The 18,028-nt window shown below is 40.3% G+C and overlaps 1 protein-coding gene across 4 annotated transcripts in view; it reads right to left on the bottom strand.

The window, feature by feature from the left end:
* Positions 1 to 539: 539 nt before the first annotated feature.
* The window catches only part of THEMIS (thymocyte selection associated), an 85,670-nt gene continuing 68,181 nt past the window's right edge, over positions 540 to 18,028 (bottom strand). For 2 of the 4 annotated variants that reach the window (XM_054197013.1, XM_054197015.1), the window contains 3 exons: positions 16,891 to 17,044; positions 7,045 to 7,201; positions 540 to 2,651 (listed from right to left, as the gene is read on the bottom strand). In XM_054197013.1, coding sequence (XP_054052988.1) covers positions 2,642 to 2,651; positions 7,045 to 7,201; positions 16,891 to 17,044 — 321 coding nt within the window. In that variant the 3' untranslated portion in view covers positions 540 to 2,641. Of the gene's footprint in view, positions 2,652 to 7,040; positions 7,202 to 16,890; positions 17,045 to 18,028 lie in introns of those variants that run through there. The other 2 variants (XM_054197014.1, XM_054197016.1) reach the window with 2 other exon arrangements.

Genomic DNA, 18,028 nt, shown 5'->3' with positions numbered 1-18,028 from the left:
ATAAGTCTTGGTTTTGTTCACAAACAAGTTCGCAGATGCTTTTATAGAATGTCTGAAAGAAGCTTAGGTTTGGTGGGAAAGTGACTGCATCCTACACCGTTCACACCTGTCCTAACACCTAGGGCAACTAATGAGTGCCTTGTTTTTCTAGGCTCTCTCAGCCTCTCCTTGCATGCCAGTTGCTCCAAGTCCTCAGTCATTTTCATTGCCCTTTGTTGGACTTACTCCAGTATGTCCACGGCCTTCTTGTACTGGGGAGCCCAGAACTGAACACAGTGGTCCGTGTGTGGCCTCACTAGTGCTGAGCAGAGGGGAAGGGTCACCTCCCTCAACATGCTGGCACCGCTCTAATGCAGCCCAGGAGGCTGTTGGATTTCCTCTCCCCCTTTCTAGCTGCAGAAGTCAGGCTTCTGGTACTTTAGTGAAGGAAAGTTGTGTTAGTAACATATCACATCTTTCAGACATCCAGCAGAGGACAACATCACAGTCAGTAGAAAAAGAAAAAAAGTCAGTAAAATACACAACAAATTCCTTTTATTTAAATACCAGACTGCATTTGCTGGCATAACAAACCTACAAAGAGAAATACAGGTTTTTGTGGAAAATGCTTAAAATGTATCTCAAATACCCACAAGTGATGTGTCAGCCAGTTACAAGTTTTGTACACACCTGCAAGCCTCCGTATTAACTAGTGATATGCAAAATGCTGTATGCTACATATGCAGGGAATCAAAGCACTCTGAGCGATATTCTTAATACTTACATCGTAATTGATTTTAATGAGGATGAATATTTATCTTGAATAAATTAATGTGAGACAATATTGAGAAATTCTAAATTAATTTGCATTAGTGAAAATTAATCATTCAGTAGAATTTTAATAGGCAATTCTGAAGATACTATACTGTCTGCTTGAAAGAACTTTTTTCTTTAAAGTGTATTAAGGCATTTTTGTGAGCATTTGCTTTTTAGCTCCTTAGTAGGACTAAAAATACGGTATGTCTAGGCTTTCTAAACATGTTGCCTTCCTCCACCCTGCTGTCTGGGATTTATGAATATGCCACTCTGATCAAGCTGCTGTTGAGTCTGGAAACTCTTGGCACGTCAACGGTGTATTTACACATCAGTCCTCAGTAGTTTGCCCTGAGAGTCAAAGCACTGCCAGAGGGATATGCACTTGCCCTAGATCTAACACTTCTGGATACACAGCACTCGCTATGCATGCACTGCCCAGTTCTTATTCTTATACGCCGTAAATGATGGGTATCAGACTCGCTCTGCCAGAACACAAGGACTAGGTCCAGTGCCACCCAAAGACGTTAAGGATGTGATTGCACACAGCAATCCCAGACAGGAATATGGCAGCTCTAATATCAACACCAATTATGTGCTCACTGCCAAGCCCGCTGAGATGCTCGTCTGTGTAAGCAGAGGCTCTCCCTGACGCTGCTTGGCATTTGGACAGTAGGGGCAGAGCACAAAAGGAAGTCCCTCCTTCTGGGCCAAAGATGTCTTGTAACCTTTCAGATGCCGTGTAACCATTTGGCTCTCATTTTTCGTTTTCAGAACTATAAAGTAAAAGGAAATCCTTCGAAGCAAACATTTGTTTCATTTAAAAAAGGAGAAGAGACCGTGTTGCTCTTCCTGCGCCCCCTCTCCAGTGGGGCAGTGTTGGCCATTCACACGTGATGCTGAGAGGCCCCTGGGGCTGCCTCTTGCCCCAGACTCTTGAGTGGGAATACGAGGTACCACAAAGTGCAAGTAAAGCCCATCAGCACATCAGCACTGCTTTTCCCAGACTTCTTAAAGAGGGCAGTGTGTGCCTTTTTCTCAGTTGGGAGGGCGAGCACTACCACTACTCTTTCAGCTCTAGCTTCTGTCCTTCCTTCCTGGCTGTGTTTTCATCAAATTGCTGAACATACATAATAGCAAAATATATGTCTCTCATGAGATTCTAAATAACTTAAGCTGTGCAAGGGGTTATGGAGGTGGCAATGCTATCTAATTTAGGCACCCTGGGTCCTTCTGAGTAGCACTTCCCTCTAGGAGGAGTGGCATTGCTTTGCAGGGTGAATTACTTGTCTTGCAACAGTACTGCTTGTGCAATAAAGCACTGCTCATCATTTGAAAGAGTGGTAGAACCTGTCTGTTTGGAATTTTGAGCCTTAACCTGAACCATATGTGACTAAAGAAGTGGACATTCACCTTAGACAACCCTTCATTCCCCTCTCTACCCTTCCCTCCTCCAAAAACCAAAGGAAACAACAATACAGACGTTTCAGTAAGGGATGTTCCTTTTGCATATGCCCTATGGTTCAGAAAATCAACTGGTATTTCAGGTGCAATAAGAATGAAGGATAGGACTTGGCATCATTATCTGAATTCATGAATAAATATGTGCAGAAGAACTCTGTCCCTTCAAAGGGTCATGAGACATTAGCTGGTTTGACTTCTTATTTAGGACGAGTAAGCAGTTTAGTTTCTCAGGGGATTACTACAGTTAAGTTACAGCCTCATATGCTCTTCATGAGACAAGAAGGACATTTTCACGAGCAGCTTTTTCTTGCAGTTGCAGTCGATCTTAATATGTGAAGGACACAGCTTCGTATTTGTTTCCAGTTAATTTCAGAATTATTTTGCTTCAAATGTCTCTGAAAACAAACAAAACAAAATGACAGGGTGAAACAGAAAATCTACTCTTGGATTTAAAAATTACACAGAGAGTGCAGGTGAATGAGCTCTTGAGTCAAATTAATGGCTGCAAGTTAGGGCTCATCTGTGCCGTAAAATGGTTTGTCAGTACAATTATACCAGCAATCCCAAGACTACAGCAAAAATAAAGCTAATATATGACTCCGACCCAGCTACGCCAGCAACTTTGCCTAAGTGTATGAAACTCATACTAGTAAATTTTTCTTTTACTGGTATAGCTTATGCAGTTTAGGGAAATGTTTGACCTATATGGGGCAAAAGAGCTCATTTAGTCAGTGTAAGCTGTGACTCCAGCAAAAAGTTTTCCCGGTGCTTCTCCGGTGTGACTACACCCATGGTGCCTGTGTCGTGTTGCTGGTCTGTCGGAGATGGGAGAAGAGAGAGGCTTGGAAAGAGGCTTCCAACAGGTGTGCCCAGGGGCTGGGTTAAGAGAGGTGCAGACCTGGAGGGAAGTTAATTAATAATTTAATTTATATTTAATGGCAATATGCCAGAGTGCTAAGACTTTACCAGTGGTCTCTGTTCCCAGCTCTTTGCCACACTACAAAAACACCTGTTTTAATGGGCCCTCTAGGGTGCAGGTAGGAAGAACATCTAGATAATCATGGTAGTTTGGTAGTCTTAGAGTCTCTGAACCTACAACTGTTTTGAGACAGGCTGCTTGAAGTTCTGCCTGTGTCAAAGCTAAGAACTGAATTGCAGCTTTTGGAGCAGCACTCTATTTATTTGCTCCCTCTCAACTCTTCCTTCCTTCGTAATCACCATTGATTGCACCCTGGGAAAAATGCTTCCATTTGCACATCAGGGAAAAGTGAAAACACCAGGCAGTAGAAAAAGTACCTAACAATGAAAATTAGCAAAGCAGGTGATGCTCCCAAATCTGCATTGAAAACTACTTAAGAGGAGAGGGATTTTCAAAAGTGCTGGGAACATTCCACTCCAGTCATGGATTTGAGTTCCTCACTTCACTGTCCCTGAGGCTGCAAAGTTTGCCTCAGCCTTTCAGCTAGAGGCAAGGGGAGCTACAAAAGAAAGAGCTAGCCAAAAGGGTCGGTGGTATGAAAGCTCCAGAGAAATGTTGTAGAAAAACAGTACAAAAAGATTAATGAAGATGCAATGGGGTCAGAAACGTTGGGTTTCAATTGTAGCATTGTCTGTAACCTTCTCTTACGCAGGAACCTACATCTTGGCATAACGAAGGTAAAAAATGAAAAAAAGTGCCACCTCAGTCTGTTTTGTACAATTACTTTTAAAAAAATCAGTACAAATTGAAAAATATAGAAAAGTACCTTGTTCAAACAAAACTGCCTCAACTGCTGAGTTCATGACAAGAGCAAAACACAGCTGTGTAGTTTTTTTATTCCCTATTGCACTTCTACTTTTCCTTTTTTGGCTCCTACCTAACAAGTGCACAGGCTTAGTCAGCTGAGACCATTCCTTTTCCAGCACTTGTGCGAAGTTCAAGTCCAGAGAGCAATGTCCTGAAACAGCCTGACACCAGTACTCGTTTTCAGCTCTCTGAGTGGCTGGACCGTGTTGCTTCTGTCCTTTTCCAGCCATGAGTTTACAACCAGTTACCAGCACTGGAGACAGAAGCTGCCTTCTCTGGTTTTGCTGTTGTTGGTTGTTGTTGTTGCTGCTCCTGCATGCCTCCACCCCATTTTTGTTTGCAGGGACATGGGATGAGACATTTTAACAGCACCAGAGCTATTCCAGTTCATTACAATGAACCTTCTCTCTCCCCATTTTTCTCACACCTGAGAAAAACTACTATTGACATCTTTAATGCCATCTAAAAAATTGTCACACGGAGGGCTTTCGCTATTAAAAAAAAAAAAGCAAAACCAAAACAACCAAGAAAACAAAACAAAAAGAAAAACAAAAACCGAAAACCCCCAAACAATTAATGGCAATAAAAGGAAAGAAATTTGTGTTGTTGAAAAGAAAGCCACACATTTTAAACGTGCTCAGGGTTTTATCCTACTTTCTCTTGAATCTTTCATGAAAGTTTAAAATGTGTTAATGGTGGTTGTTGCTATAGCAAGCTCAGGCAGCTGTAGTCAAGTCCCTTGTTTCATTGCTTATTGTTCTGGAGTGATGAGGTCATGTTAACATCATTGACCCTCTGGGCACATTTATTCTATGAAAATTAACATAGCAATGACCTGAGGCAAATCTCTTAGGATGAGGACTAGCTCGTAGTAATATCATCCTGGCATGCTTTGGCCCAGACTGTGGCAAGATTTTTTGAGGGCACTGAGGAAACACTGCAAATAATAAATAATGATATTTTGAAAGTACACCTGACTGTTGAGGTTTACTTCTATACATTAAAACAATTTTCCCCTCTAATAACTCCATTTTAAAGTAATTTGGATTAATAGACTTCGTTTCGATAGATCATATATATCAAATAATTAAAAGTGGATATTAATAAATAGCATAAACATCCTGAGGGAGGGAGGGACTATGGGTGGGAAAGAGCTGACTGATCAGTTCTTGAAGTAGAACTAACATGATCAGATGTTAAACATTTGGCACAGATGAAAGAGACAACTCATTTTTGTGCATTATTTGCTTGTAAGTAAGCCTAAAAGAGCTAATTTCATTATTTTTAATAGACCCTTCAACCACCTGTGTAGCATATGTGCTCAAAAGCTGATTTTTTGAAGTCCATTTTACCTGTCTAGATATTTTATAGGGCTTTTGATCACATTAAAGGTTAATATCATGTGCCCACATCGAATCCATGTTTCTCAAAAACGCTCACAAGTGCAAGCACAGAAGCTGGATAGAAATTTTAAGTGCCAGATAAAAGCCATAATGGAGGATTTCTGATATCGGGGGGGAGACCAGCAGGTTGGAGGAGCTACATACTCCTTGGCTAGCTAATGATTTCAGAGGTCAGCGACTGAGGATGATAATTTATGGGATTGCTTCATAATCCAAGACAGACAGTGATCTCCCTCAAGGTGGCAAAGGTCCTTTCTTTCATGTTTTGCTAGAGCCCTCAAAGAAGACAACTAATAAAATGAAAACTTACCTCTATTGATAGGGAGTTTAAAGGGCAGGTGGATAAAGACTTAAAGGAGATAATGCCATGACTGTAAGTAATATAATTAGAGGCTGATCCCCTAGGCTGGCATTGCTTCTTGAAACCATGCTTTTCCCTTAATACTATAGTCAAAGAACTATTTTGGTCAAAAGAGAGTTACATGCTCTCTTTCTTGACTTCTTTATGCGATAGAGCAAGTCCCCCGACCCAGCAGCATGTGGACTGAGGAAGTAATGCATTATGTGAAACGCCCTACTTTCTTTCATTTTTCAGTCTTTCCTGTAACTTTGGAGTTTCTGTGGCTATGAACAGGGGAAGAGATGGCTACACAGATACCACACATATGTCATGTTTCTGAGGGGTTTGAGCATTTCAGAAAAAAAAATAACAGCTTATTTCAGATTCAATACCCAACTAGAATAGAAACATTGCATTCCATTTTAAAATAAATACAAAATACATTTTGAAATAAAATACCGCTTCATAATAAAATAATTTTTTAAATCTCTGAAACACAACATTTTTGAAGTTTTGCTGTGTTTTCGGGGGTTTCTCTTAACAAGATAAACTATTCAGCTGAATCAAGTGAAGTTCGTAGAAGGCTTAGCTATGAGCAAAAAGAGCTGGGACTACACAGTGTCACTCAGATCTAGAAAAAAAGTCTGTGTTTAGCTGGAAATGATGCTTGGAGGTTTTCAGAAGCAAAGGCCCTCTTCACTAGCACTTTATGTCTCTTCAGACTGCCAGAGCAGAACTTCGAGGATTTAGTGAAAACACAGATAATTCCTGAAAGCTTTTTAAAAGACAAACCTTAGTCATGCACAACAAGGCATGCGCTTCTAAAAAGAGAAAAAGGATTGCATTTAGAGTACTATAATTTGTTATAGCAAACTGGCACAAATCAGAAAAATCAGACAGGCTTTCTGAGACAAAGCCTTTCTCTAGGTTTCTGTGTATTTTTGTAAGGATAACTGTTGGTCTAATTAAGGTTTTGTCTCCACCTGCAAACCTGGTTTTGCCTGTGCACTTCTATCATCAGACCATAGAAAAACCATAGAACAACCACTTTGACAAAAGTGACATTGCCAAGAGCGACAAGGGCTCACAGGCAGCAGCTCAGAGGTGCCCTTCTCGCGTTGTTGACAGAAGACTTGGGGCAACAGTGGCAGCCCCTGTAAATCCTCCTTCATTTTGGGGAGTGAAGGTTACCAGCCAGTCTGAAAAATCACTCTGCCCACACTTGTTTGCATCTGTAAGTGATCATAGGTCACACTCACCTTCTTCCTTCAGAGAGTGCGTGCTTATTTCTAACTGTGGCATCTTGAAATACTTTTCTTATGTTTTCAATTATGTTTTCATCCACATAGTCGTAGTTGTGCTCTTCTTCCTCGTCCTTTTCTGCCTCGCACTTTCCAAGTCCCTGATTTGTTAGATCTGAGTAATTAGCAAAAAATAACTGTAAGGAAATGGAAGACTCTGCCCTTGCACCGAAAAACGTACAATTCATACAGACAACGACAAATGCAAAAAACCAAAGGAAGCAATGTTCTTCTCACTTTTCTGATTTTCACAGAGGTCTTAAATGACTTGCTGAAGTTCCTGAACAATATCTGTGGCAGATAAAGAATGAAACCCAGTAGAGCATTTTATAAAAGAGCCTTCACTCTTAAGAATTCCTTTTTCAGTTTTTGCATAATACTTGTACCTCCAAGTCTGTCATCAAACTAGGTAATCTGTTGTCCATTCCCTGCTAGCTGTCCACAGATAACTCTAAGGTTTAATAAAATGGCTAAAAAGTGTAATCACTGACAGTGTAAAAGCAAGCAGTGAAAATTGACTGATCATATTGAGAGAAGAGCAGTCCATCTGCCATGTGCAGCAACAATGGTCCCTATCAGATTTGCTCCCATGCTCTTGTGTTTCGTTGCCTGAAGAGATGGGTCTCTGCAGCTAGGAAACTGCGTTGTTACTTTGGAATTTCCTAGAGCCATAATCCCCAGTTTCTTCTTAATCAGAAGGTGATATAACAGAGATGCAGGCTTGAAAGTGGTTTGAGGTTAAACTGAAAAGTTTTGAAGTACATTTCATGTCCACCTAGACCAACCTGGGCAATACTGAGGACAAACCTTCCAAAAAGCAGCGCGTTATAAGGGCAGAGACACTCATGGGAGGCCTCTTTGCAACTTTAGAGCCAGGCTGGGCTCTGCTTTGAATATTGGCACAGCAACAGTTTCGCATTACAGCTCCCATCGAGAGTTACAGGACCCAGGGTCTCCTCCCCTGCTGGGTGGTCCTACTGCTCCCCTGGGGCTAGAGGTAGCTCCACAAGACACATGGGACTACTGGACCTGCAAGGAACAGTCATTGAGTGTCTCATGTCCCCTTTCCCTTGGCCCAGGCTTGTGGTGGGGAAGAGCCAGGTGGCAGTAGGACCAGTCACGGCTGAGGCAGACATACAGAAGTTCCCCTGCCAGGAGCAGGTCACCCTTGGGGTTTGTCAGGAAGCCTCCTATTTAATAGAGCTGCGAGGATACTGCGTTTTTAATGCAAAAAGTTTCACGTGAAATGGCAAAACAGTGTGAAACACGGCCTTTGGTGCAGTGGTTTTGGTTCCTGTTTGGTTAATTTGCCACGACGTAACCTGAAACAACCTGCAAGTGTGCACAAGGCCTCACAGCCTATCTGACCTCCCAGCAAGTCCATGCTTGTCAAACAGGTCCTTATTCATGGGCCTGAGCTTCTCAGACAAGAATCCTCCAAAGCTTACTCTTGTGGTCACTGTGTGCCCCTTCAGCAAGGAAATAGCTGTATATTCTCTCAGCGGTCTCCAAACCCTGCTTGTGTTCTTCCTGAGACTCCATGGCTGAAGCGTCTCTCCCCGAAAAACTGGGTAGGACTCATTTCTTCCTGAAGTTGTGATCCTCTCCTTGATAGATTTTTTTTAAGGCCTAAAATAATTATTAAGTTAATCAAGCAGCTGTCTGGCCACACCCGAACAGAGTTTATCTAAAAAGACCGATTTACCTGCAAGTTCATCTGCTACTTTTGATGAATGTGTAAATTAGCAAAGTATTTCCAGATCCAGGCATCAAAAGGAAAAAAATAAGCCCAAACCCCAAACCTATGATGGGAAATTCAATTAAGATCTCACCCACACATGTGGCCACTATCTTCTTAGTAAGAATTTCCAGGTTTGTAGTTCATTTGCAAGTTGGCTGTGTCTGACATCAGTAAAAGTAAACTAATGAATAAAACAGTCACTGAAAGAATAAGCTAATCCCTGTGATTCAGCAAGGGAAATATTGTTTGTGCGCTGAGACTTGCTAATACGGATATAAAGTACAGATTGCTCATGGATGGCATAGCTAGACATTCCTCTTTCCCAAACACATGCAAACAAAATGGTACGGTTCTAAGCAAGACAACTCAAGGAGAAAAGAAATTAATGTCATCAGGCCAGACCAAATCATAGCTGTCCCCAGTCCCAAACCTGTGTAGGATGTCTTCTGAAATGTATATATTTACACTTCAATAAAGCATTAAGCAATAAATAGGACAAGCTGAACGATCTCAAGGGAACTCTGAACAGTGAAATCAATGCAATTTGCTTCCCTGTTTGAAAAAAAATCTATTAGCCTCAACACTGAATTACTGAATCAGATATGTCATCTCAGCCTGCTAAGAAAACAAGGCTTATGTCATCGTGCTGTCTGTCCGTCCATCAGTCTCTTCAGTACTTTTAAAAGTTTTTTTGCCAATTTCAGTCAGATTTTAAAAGGGGACAGAAGTCTTAGTGTGGTTACAAAAGCGAGAGTTGAATTAGTTCCTCTATTGAAAGAAAAGCATGCGGAACACAGCTGTTATACACTCCATTTGGCAGCAGACAGCAGGATAAATCAACATGTGCATATTGGTTGGCCACTCAACACACACATAGCTCCAGACCTGCTCTTTTTCATTTTTTAGGAGTGCCATAAGGAGAGTTTTGGTTGTTATCAGGGAAGGAGGAGAGGAGCAGTAGGGGACAACAGACCTGAATACTTATTAAACGAAATTTCATTAACTCTGCTCTTCCTGGAACAATTTGTATAATTATGTTTGCCTTTATAGTGGAAGGGTTGTGCTCTGCAGACTAAAAATTTCCATTTATCTCACTTGTATTGTCAAGCATGTAGGATTTGGGTTTTTTTCCTTGGAATATACTTACTGTTTTTTCACAAATTTCAAGGTCACAAACAGTTGTCATAATTGCCCATTCTGCCCTCCTTCAAAATGTAGGCAACAGAAGTAACCCAACTCATCAGGACCCCTGCCTGAATGCAACCAGTGCTAGAAACCCCACCTCATGTACATACAAGGCTGCACACCTAAACGCCCCTGGCCGTGACCATAACACAGTTTTATAGCTGTGATAAACACCTGAATTCGGGATTTATGCTGCATAAATTAACATTCAACCACATAATAACATTTAGTGTTTATTTATGCCTAACTTGAAAAGAGTAGTTGTGAATTATTATGTGCAATAATATTCTGAACTAAACAAAGTAGAACCACATCCTTATTTCTGCACATCATTCTTAACTGAAAATATACAGAACTTAAGGCATTTGCATAAGCCAAATCTATGAACAGCAGCATTTTATTTGCTGTGGGCCTGGTTCTGATGCTCCTCAGTGTTAATGAGAATTAATTCCGTGGGGAGTGCTACTGAAGAATCAGAGCCCATGAAACTAATGGACTGTTCCTTGAGCTGGTATCCATCAAGCTTCATGTGATGATGTAGCATATCTTTAAAAACTGTTAAGTGCCACAATCAAAACATTTCATGTGCACCGTAGGGTTGCAATTCACGTGTGGGCAATATTCATCTCCCTCTGGAATCTATTAAGCCGTTGTTTGGAAAAGTTTACTCTTAAATTTAATTTGTTAAAAAAATTTAAATTTCCTGAAAGTTACGTCTGTTGACCTCTTTCACTGTCCTTTTATTTTTTCGTTTTCTTCTTTGTCACTTCTTTTCTGGTCTGTCTTGCTGGTTCTATTGAATTCTTAGAGGCACTAATTTCCACCGTTGCGCTACTGCCTCTTTTTGTAAATTAAATCCTCAGTGCATCAACAGCTCTCACAGATGAGAAACAGTTGCCACAAGTTTGAAACAATCCCATATTTCAGGGACCACCATACCTTCCTGCAAGAGGGTAAGGAGAAGGGTGCAGGGCACCGTCACGCACCCCCCAGGCTCCCAGGTGCTGCTCTGCATAGGGCTGGGGGAGCAGAGACAGCCAGAACTGCCAGAGAGTGGGAGAGGTGACTTGTGAAGTCCCCTTCAGTTACCCTACACATAACACTGTGATACCTCCTCCTTCCAACCACTTCTACAGGCTCCTGCCTGGAACCTCTGCATATTACTGAAATTAAAATCAGTCAAATCTAATAAACGAGGGAAATATGTAAACCTCTCTTTCCCTTGCTGTACAACAAGTTAGAGTTTAGTTAAGAAGAAAGCTGATTGAAAAAGTTTAAATATAATTTACTAAAATGTACTCGCCATCCTTTTTTTAATTAATTTTCTTACCTTTTTTAAAATTTATCTCAGAAGATGTGTCAGCCAAAGAAAAAAACAGGAAAAAGAGTCCAATTATTTTTTTAAAGATAGTTAAAGGAATCATAGAATCATAGATTCATAGAATTGTTAGGGTTGGAAGGGACCTTAAAGATCATCTAGTTCCAACCCCCCTGCCATGGGCAGGGACATCTCCCACTAGATCAGGTTGCTCAGAGCCCCATCCAGCCTTAAAAACTTCCAGTGATGAGGCTTTCACTACCTCTGTGGGCAACATATTCCAGTGTCTCACCACCCTCATGGTGAAGAACTTCTTCCTAACATCCAGTCTGAATTGTCCCATCTCTAGTTTTAATCCATTCCCTCTAGTCCTATCATTACCCAACATCCTGAAAAGTCCCTCACCAGCTTTCTTGTAGGCCCCCTTAAGATACTGGCAGGCCACTATAAGGTCTCCTCGGAGCCTTCTTTTCTCCAGACTGAACAACCCCAACTCTCTCAGCCTGTCCTCATAGGAGAGGTGCTCCAGCCCTCTGATCATCCTCGTGGCCCATCTCTGGACCACAGGAGCCAAACAATCTAACAACAGTTTTGCCCTAATCAAAGACTGACCTGAAGTGTAGAAGCTGGAAAGAGTTGTCATACATGCATACAGCAAAGGATTCCTATTGCTTATCCCTCTGCACCTAATTCAGAGTGCTAGTATGAAATCCCTGTGACATCATCGAATAAAGAGCTTTTTTTGAAATAATTCGAAATTCTATGTTTTGTTTTAAGGTTTTGGGAATATTATGTTTAATTCATTTTAATATTTGTTTTAGAGCACAGCCCCATAATCAAATGTTATGCTGATGGGACAGCAAGCTACAGCACCAGGGCAGAAATTTCTTAAACCATCTTCATTGACAAATTTAGTAGAATTTATATGTGCATCCTAAACTGCAATCAGAAGGCCCTTTCCCTTTTTTCTTTCTCCAGCCTACTAGCCTCTTAAATCAAGTGCCTAAAGTCAGAATATATAAATATCTTCCCTAAAACATCCCGACATCAATAAACAAAATCAACATAAACACTTTTTATTGCAGACCGTAACAATTCCAGAAACCTAAGCCATGAGCTAGAAGATTAGGTAATGTTTTAGAAACCTCACTTAGAATAAATTTCAAGGTTAAAGAAAAACAGATACAGCAGATATCTGATGAGAGTTATTATCCTGCAGATATTGCTATTATTTCTAATGAATTCAAATTCAGTCAAATATAAGATAATACCTTTGGTGGCCAATTCAAGTTGAATTGCAAGAGAGGAAAAAGATTCAATTTCTTAGAAACAAAGATAATAAATCCTATCTTTATTAACATGAGCTCTGCACGGGAACACAATAGAGGCCTTAAAACTGAAAGAAAAACATGTTCCTTTTCTTTTCGGAATTATCTGGCCTTTGGTAAGAAATAGCAATTGTCTCTGTAACTGGTTTTTTTTTTGAGAGCACAAATTCAACACCCTTATTAGGAATTTGAAACAGGTTGGTGCTTTGGAGGGTGGCTTAACATTCACCAGTAGAAGTTTAAAGATTAGTCAGTGAACGGTGCATTTCCTCCCACTCAAAACCCACAGGAGTGTGTCTGTGTTATTAGTTTTGACATATTTTCTAATCCATTATCTTGTGAATTAGCAGAGCAGAGTACACTCTCTGGAACAGGCAAGCTCGCTGCACGCAACAGTGGACTCATGGGGATCCCTTGGCTGGCCAGGAAGAACTGCTATATCATCTAATACAATCTCCTGTTATCATTGAATTAAACCAAATAATTTTGGGTTACACCAACACACATCTTTCAGAAAAATCTTTAGCTTTGATTTGGGTATGTCAGCATACAATCCATCACTGCTCTTTGGTCTAGGTTATATCTACCTAGCTCAAACTCACTCTATACCCAAATTTAGACAAAGCCTGTACAGGGATATACTCCAAGGCAATTAAACAAGAAGCAATTTCTTAGCCTTGCAAAAGAAGAAACATTATGATACTACCACTTGATTTTCTTCGTGTGTACTAAACAGAGGTATTAAGAGTTCATTTGAGAACCCTCAGTAACAAAGGCTACTCTTTATCTGATCTTTTGTGAGTAGTCTAAGCTAATACAGTATAAAGGGTGAACTTAAAATTAACTAGTTGCAGCTTTCATGAGGAATGAGGCAGGAGACATACAATCAGTGGATTTTGAAATCAAAAACATGGCTGAGAACTGGGCCAGTTGGGAAGAGTTAGCGCTGAGAATCTTTGCAGGACCACAGGCAAGCAAACCTTCAGCAGCCCCAACAACATTTTTTCTCTAATGCTTTTGGCCGTACACCTAGGGCTACATGCAAAGCACAGGTCTCTAGCCATAAACTCAGGGAAATAGGAAAAATTGAACCTGATTGATACCTAAAGTTTAAGCAAAATGCATCTACTGAAAGCAGGAAGAAATAAGTCAGTAATCTACCGTTATGATTGATGGTTCACAACCAGCGGATAAGAAAATTCTGCTTTCACAGAAGGGATACCACAACAAAGGTTGGGATTTTAATGGAACGAAGGCCAAAGGAAATAGAGAAAGAACAGCTAAGAGAAGATAATTTAAAACTTGAAATTGTCCCTAGAAGAAGCTTTCTTCTCAACTAGAGTATTTCAGAATTAAAAACAAATTGAGAATTGGATAAGAAAAAAAGACTTGCGCTAGAATGTGAAAAATAGTTTTAAAAAATATCAAGTGCTCCTGGAGATTCTGAAAAAGGTTTATATAAAATGTATACCTAAGGCTTAATGCTACTAAATAAGACTAATGCTACTGGCCCAGAATGAATGGAGAAAAGGCAGGCAGACTCCAACTGGGGCAGGTGAGACAGTCAGCATCGTTGCTTTGTTTCACTGCAGTGCTGAAACATGTTCAGTAGAAGGTCCAAATCAAGAACATGTGCAAGAAGTCCAAGTCTGTTTTCTAGTGTCCAGAACTGCAAACTGCATGACCTAACAAACAGCGTGAAGGAGAAGGAAGAAACTTTGCTGGTAGTGTGGCTAACAGAGACAGCCCTCTACCTAGGGACAGGTGAAGAGCCTTCTGAGAGCTTCTGGATCAGGATTTAGTGAACAGACCAACATAGGTGACATTGTTGGTGGTGTCTGCTACAGACGCAGTGATTCATTAACAGCGTGGATAGTGGGACAGACTGTACCCTCAGTAAGTCTGCAGACTTACAGACAAAACTGGGAGGAATGGCTGAGATCATTGTGCTGCCATTCAGAGGGACCTGGACAGGCTGGAGGACTAGGCAGAGAGGAATCTCATGAAGTTCAGTGAAGGAAAATGCAGTGTCCTGCACCTGGGGAAGAATAACCCCATGCACCAGTACAGGCTGAGCTGGACTAGGTGGAAAGCAGCTTTGCAGAGAAAAACATGGTCCTGGTAGACAAGCTGACCATGAGCCATCAATATGTCCTTGTGGCAAAGAAGTCCAACAGCCTCCTGGGCTGCATTAGGCAAGGCAGCGTCAGCAGATATCCTTTCCCCCTCCACTCTCAGCACTGGTGAGAGCACACCTGGAGTGCTGGGTCCAGGTCTTGTCTCCTGAGTGCAAGAGGGAGATGGGCATTCTGGAGTAAGTCCAGCAAAGGGCCATGAAGATGATTAAGGACTGAAATGGAAGGGGAGGCTGAGAGGACTTGGACTGTTCAGACTGGTAAAGAGAAGGCTCAGGGAGGATCTTATCACTGGATATAAATACCTGATGGGAAGATGTGAAGATGGAGCCAGACTCTTCTCAGTGGTACCCAGTGGCAAAAGAAACACAAGTGGTAACAAATACTCTCAGAGTAGGAAGATGGTTCCAATACAAAGAGTGGAAAGATTGGTCACCTCCCAGTCCTGTTATTAAGCTGAAGCCTTAGAAATTGTAGCTCCAAACTTCTTTTCTCAGCCAAGGGATCTCAGTGTAGAAACTACTGCAGATTTCCTCTAAGGGCACAGGGAGTGACTGCACGACACTGCTTCTCACTGCACAAACTGAGTGGCTGCATTGAGAAAAATCTTAGAAAAATCTTGATGTTACGTGACTTTAGCCTGTGTGGCTTTCCCTGTCTGTGAGGATTCTAAACCCATCAAGTAAAGCACCTACATGAGCATTGACCCCAGTGCATGAGAATACGCCAGTCCTCAGCACAAACTTTAAGTCTGACTTACTTCAGTTAAGACTGCATTTGTCATGTTTTCTTCAGGTGCATCCCCCCAGTTCCCATGCCTGCTTCACCCCACAGAGACTAACCCATGCAAGTGATCTGACCGATCTCTGTAGCATGGACAGCAGTTTCCAAAGTCAAGCCCCAGTGATTTGCGGGTAGTTCCCTTGGTATAAAAGGGTACATCATTAACCCTTCTTGGTACCAATTATCTTCTGCGGTTTAAGCAGAGGATACCATTCTCCATAGCTTCACCATTTAGCACCGTCAACTCTAATCAAATCATTAAGCAGTGACAAATTGGAGCCTGTAAAGACATTTTTCAAAGCCACAAAATAGCAAATTTGGGATTATCTTTCAAAGCAGCCAGATACCAAAATACCTTTCAAAAACCAGTTCCCAAATAATCAGCTTCCACAGCAATAAGGATTAGTGAATATTCAACACACCACAGTAATTCACTTAAATAAAAGTTGTTTCTGCTGCATTTGGAAGCTTCAATATGCATAGTTTCAAATAGGCAGTCCTTTTTAGGAGTCTCACTGAATGACAATACAATAAAGAGAAACTTTAGAGGAAGTTCTTGTATTGATATCAATTATCAGTTAACAAATGCTGTGAGAATGAGTATTTGTGGCTCAGTCTTCCACATTTTCCAGTGTTATAATTAATGGGATGTGTTCATATTTCAGAAAAAAGCTGTGACTAACAGATTAATGAAATCAATTGAATTTTTTTGTATTAACTGCAAAGTATTTTGTATTTGTCCCTTATCATCCAGCTTCTTGACTTCAGTACATTCTGAAACAGGAAAAACTTGAAAGATAAGTAGAAAAACCAGCCAACTATCAAAAACGGTTGGGAAATTCAAGCAAATGGTGATTTTAAAAACAATTATCAATCAAATAATTTGCTCAATATTATTTTTTTCTTCAAAATACAAAAGTGTGAGTTGAAGATGTCTTCACATCTTTAATGTAAATTGCTTGGTCATCTTTAATACCTGTTGGAATACGCATTTTTTATAACAGATGACGTGTAAGCATCATCCTAAAGCAAAAGGAAAGCGCATCTTTTCCCACATGTCTGTTCCTAAAAACTACTGAATATTCATGTTGCGGTGTCAAACAGAGTTTAATACCATGCTGCTGTTGAAAGCTTGGATTAATTTGCCTTACGGCATTTATGGAGAAAGAACAGAAATTTTCACTTTTCAAATCTTTTGACTAAGCCACAGATTCCAAGTGAAATCACGCAAGATAATCCTGTATGTAAATTATTTGTCAGGGCTAGGGTTAAGTTTTGTTATATTAATAACTCAAACCATAGAGCTTAACTGACCTTTAATCACACTGGTATCCAGTAACGTAGCTTTCCCAGTCGTGTCCTTCTTATTCTCATGGTGCACCAAATCATTTTGACAACTAACTTGTAATTCCGAAACAGCAGCAGCTTGATTTGAGCACAATTTCTTGGTGGTGTCTACACAGACATTCTGAAATTACATAGAAGAGCACATTGACTTCACACGTAAATTGTTACTTTAAACTGGATGCTTTCAGAGATATGAAATGTAAGAGCAATATTCTTTGGGTTACTTTTGCGAATTTTAACCACAAATCTTCTGTTTGTCAAAGTCAGTCATCAATCACGTTTACCAGAATGCTTGTCTTTGAGGCATGTACATCACAAAATAACATGACCAGAAGGCACTCTAGGTGAAGAAATTACCTTTAAAACATATCTCCAGTCTCTCTTTTCTGTGTTTGGGTATATGGGCTCATGTAAACACAAGGAGGGAGATTTATGTGTGCCTTTTGGTTGATACAGGTTCCTTTCTGATTAACTATTTTTATTGTATCAATTATTCATTTAATGAGTTCTATTATATATTACATCACAAATTCATACAAAATCTGACATCTCATTAACATTTATCCAGTAGCATTTATAGCATAGAGAGTATAGTTAGATGATAGGAACAGGTAATTATGGAGCAATTAATTATAGTGTTATTACATTGCAGAAAGTAAGTTATGTGGCTACAATACTTGCACCCCTTGAATATATGCTTGATACATACATTTTCATAATTCTGGGTTTTTTTTAACTGTGAGGTATTTATGTAATAAATACTTTCGGTCGAATACGTATTTTTCACCCGTGTAAATAAGAGTCAATTCAAAGTGTCAAAAAGTATATCTTTAGTGAAGCCATATAGTAGCTGCAGCGTAGGTATAGTCCAATTATAATCACTATACCAGAAAGTATATATTTTTTAAAATAATCAATACAGATTTTGCATTCAAAATCAAATGTAGATTTTGCTCAGCCGTCCTATTCAGAGAGAGAAGGTCATGTAGGTAAAACTGACAGTAGCTACACAGTAATAGTGCCTGGTCTTTTCAGAATCAGCTCACAATTTGCAAAAGCACAACACGAGCCCACCTGTTATGGCAATCTGCCCCTTTTGAAAAAG

This window comes from Rissa tridactyla, chromosome 3 (assembly GCF_028500815.1).
Source record: "Rissa tridactyla isolate bRisTri1 chromosome 3, bRisTri1.patW.cur.20221130, whole genome shotgun sequence".
NCBI classification, from domain to species: Eukaryota; Metazoa; Chordata; class Aves; order Charadriiformes; family Laridae; genus Rissa; species Rissa tridactyla.
The sequence above is the reverse complement of the archived record's forward strand: the minus strand, read 5'-3'. Positions and strand labels throughout refer to the sequence as shown.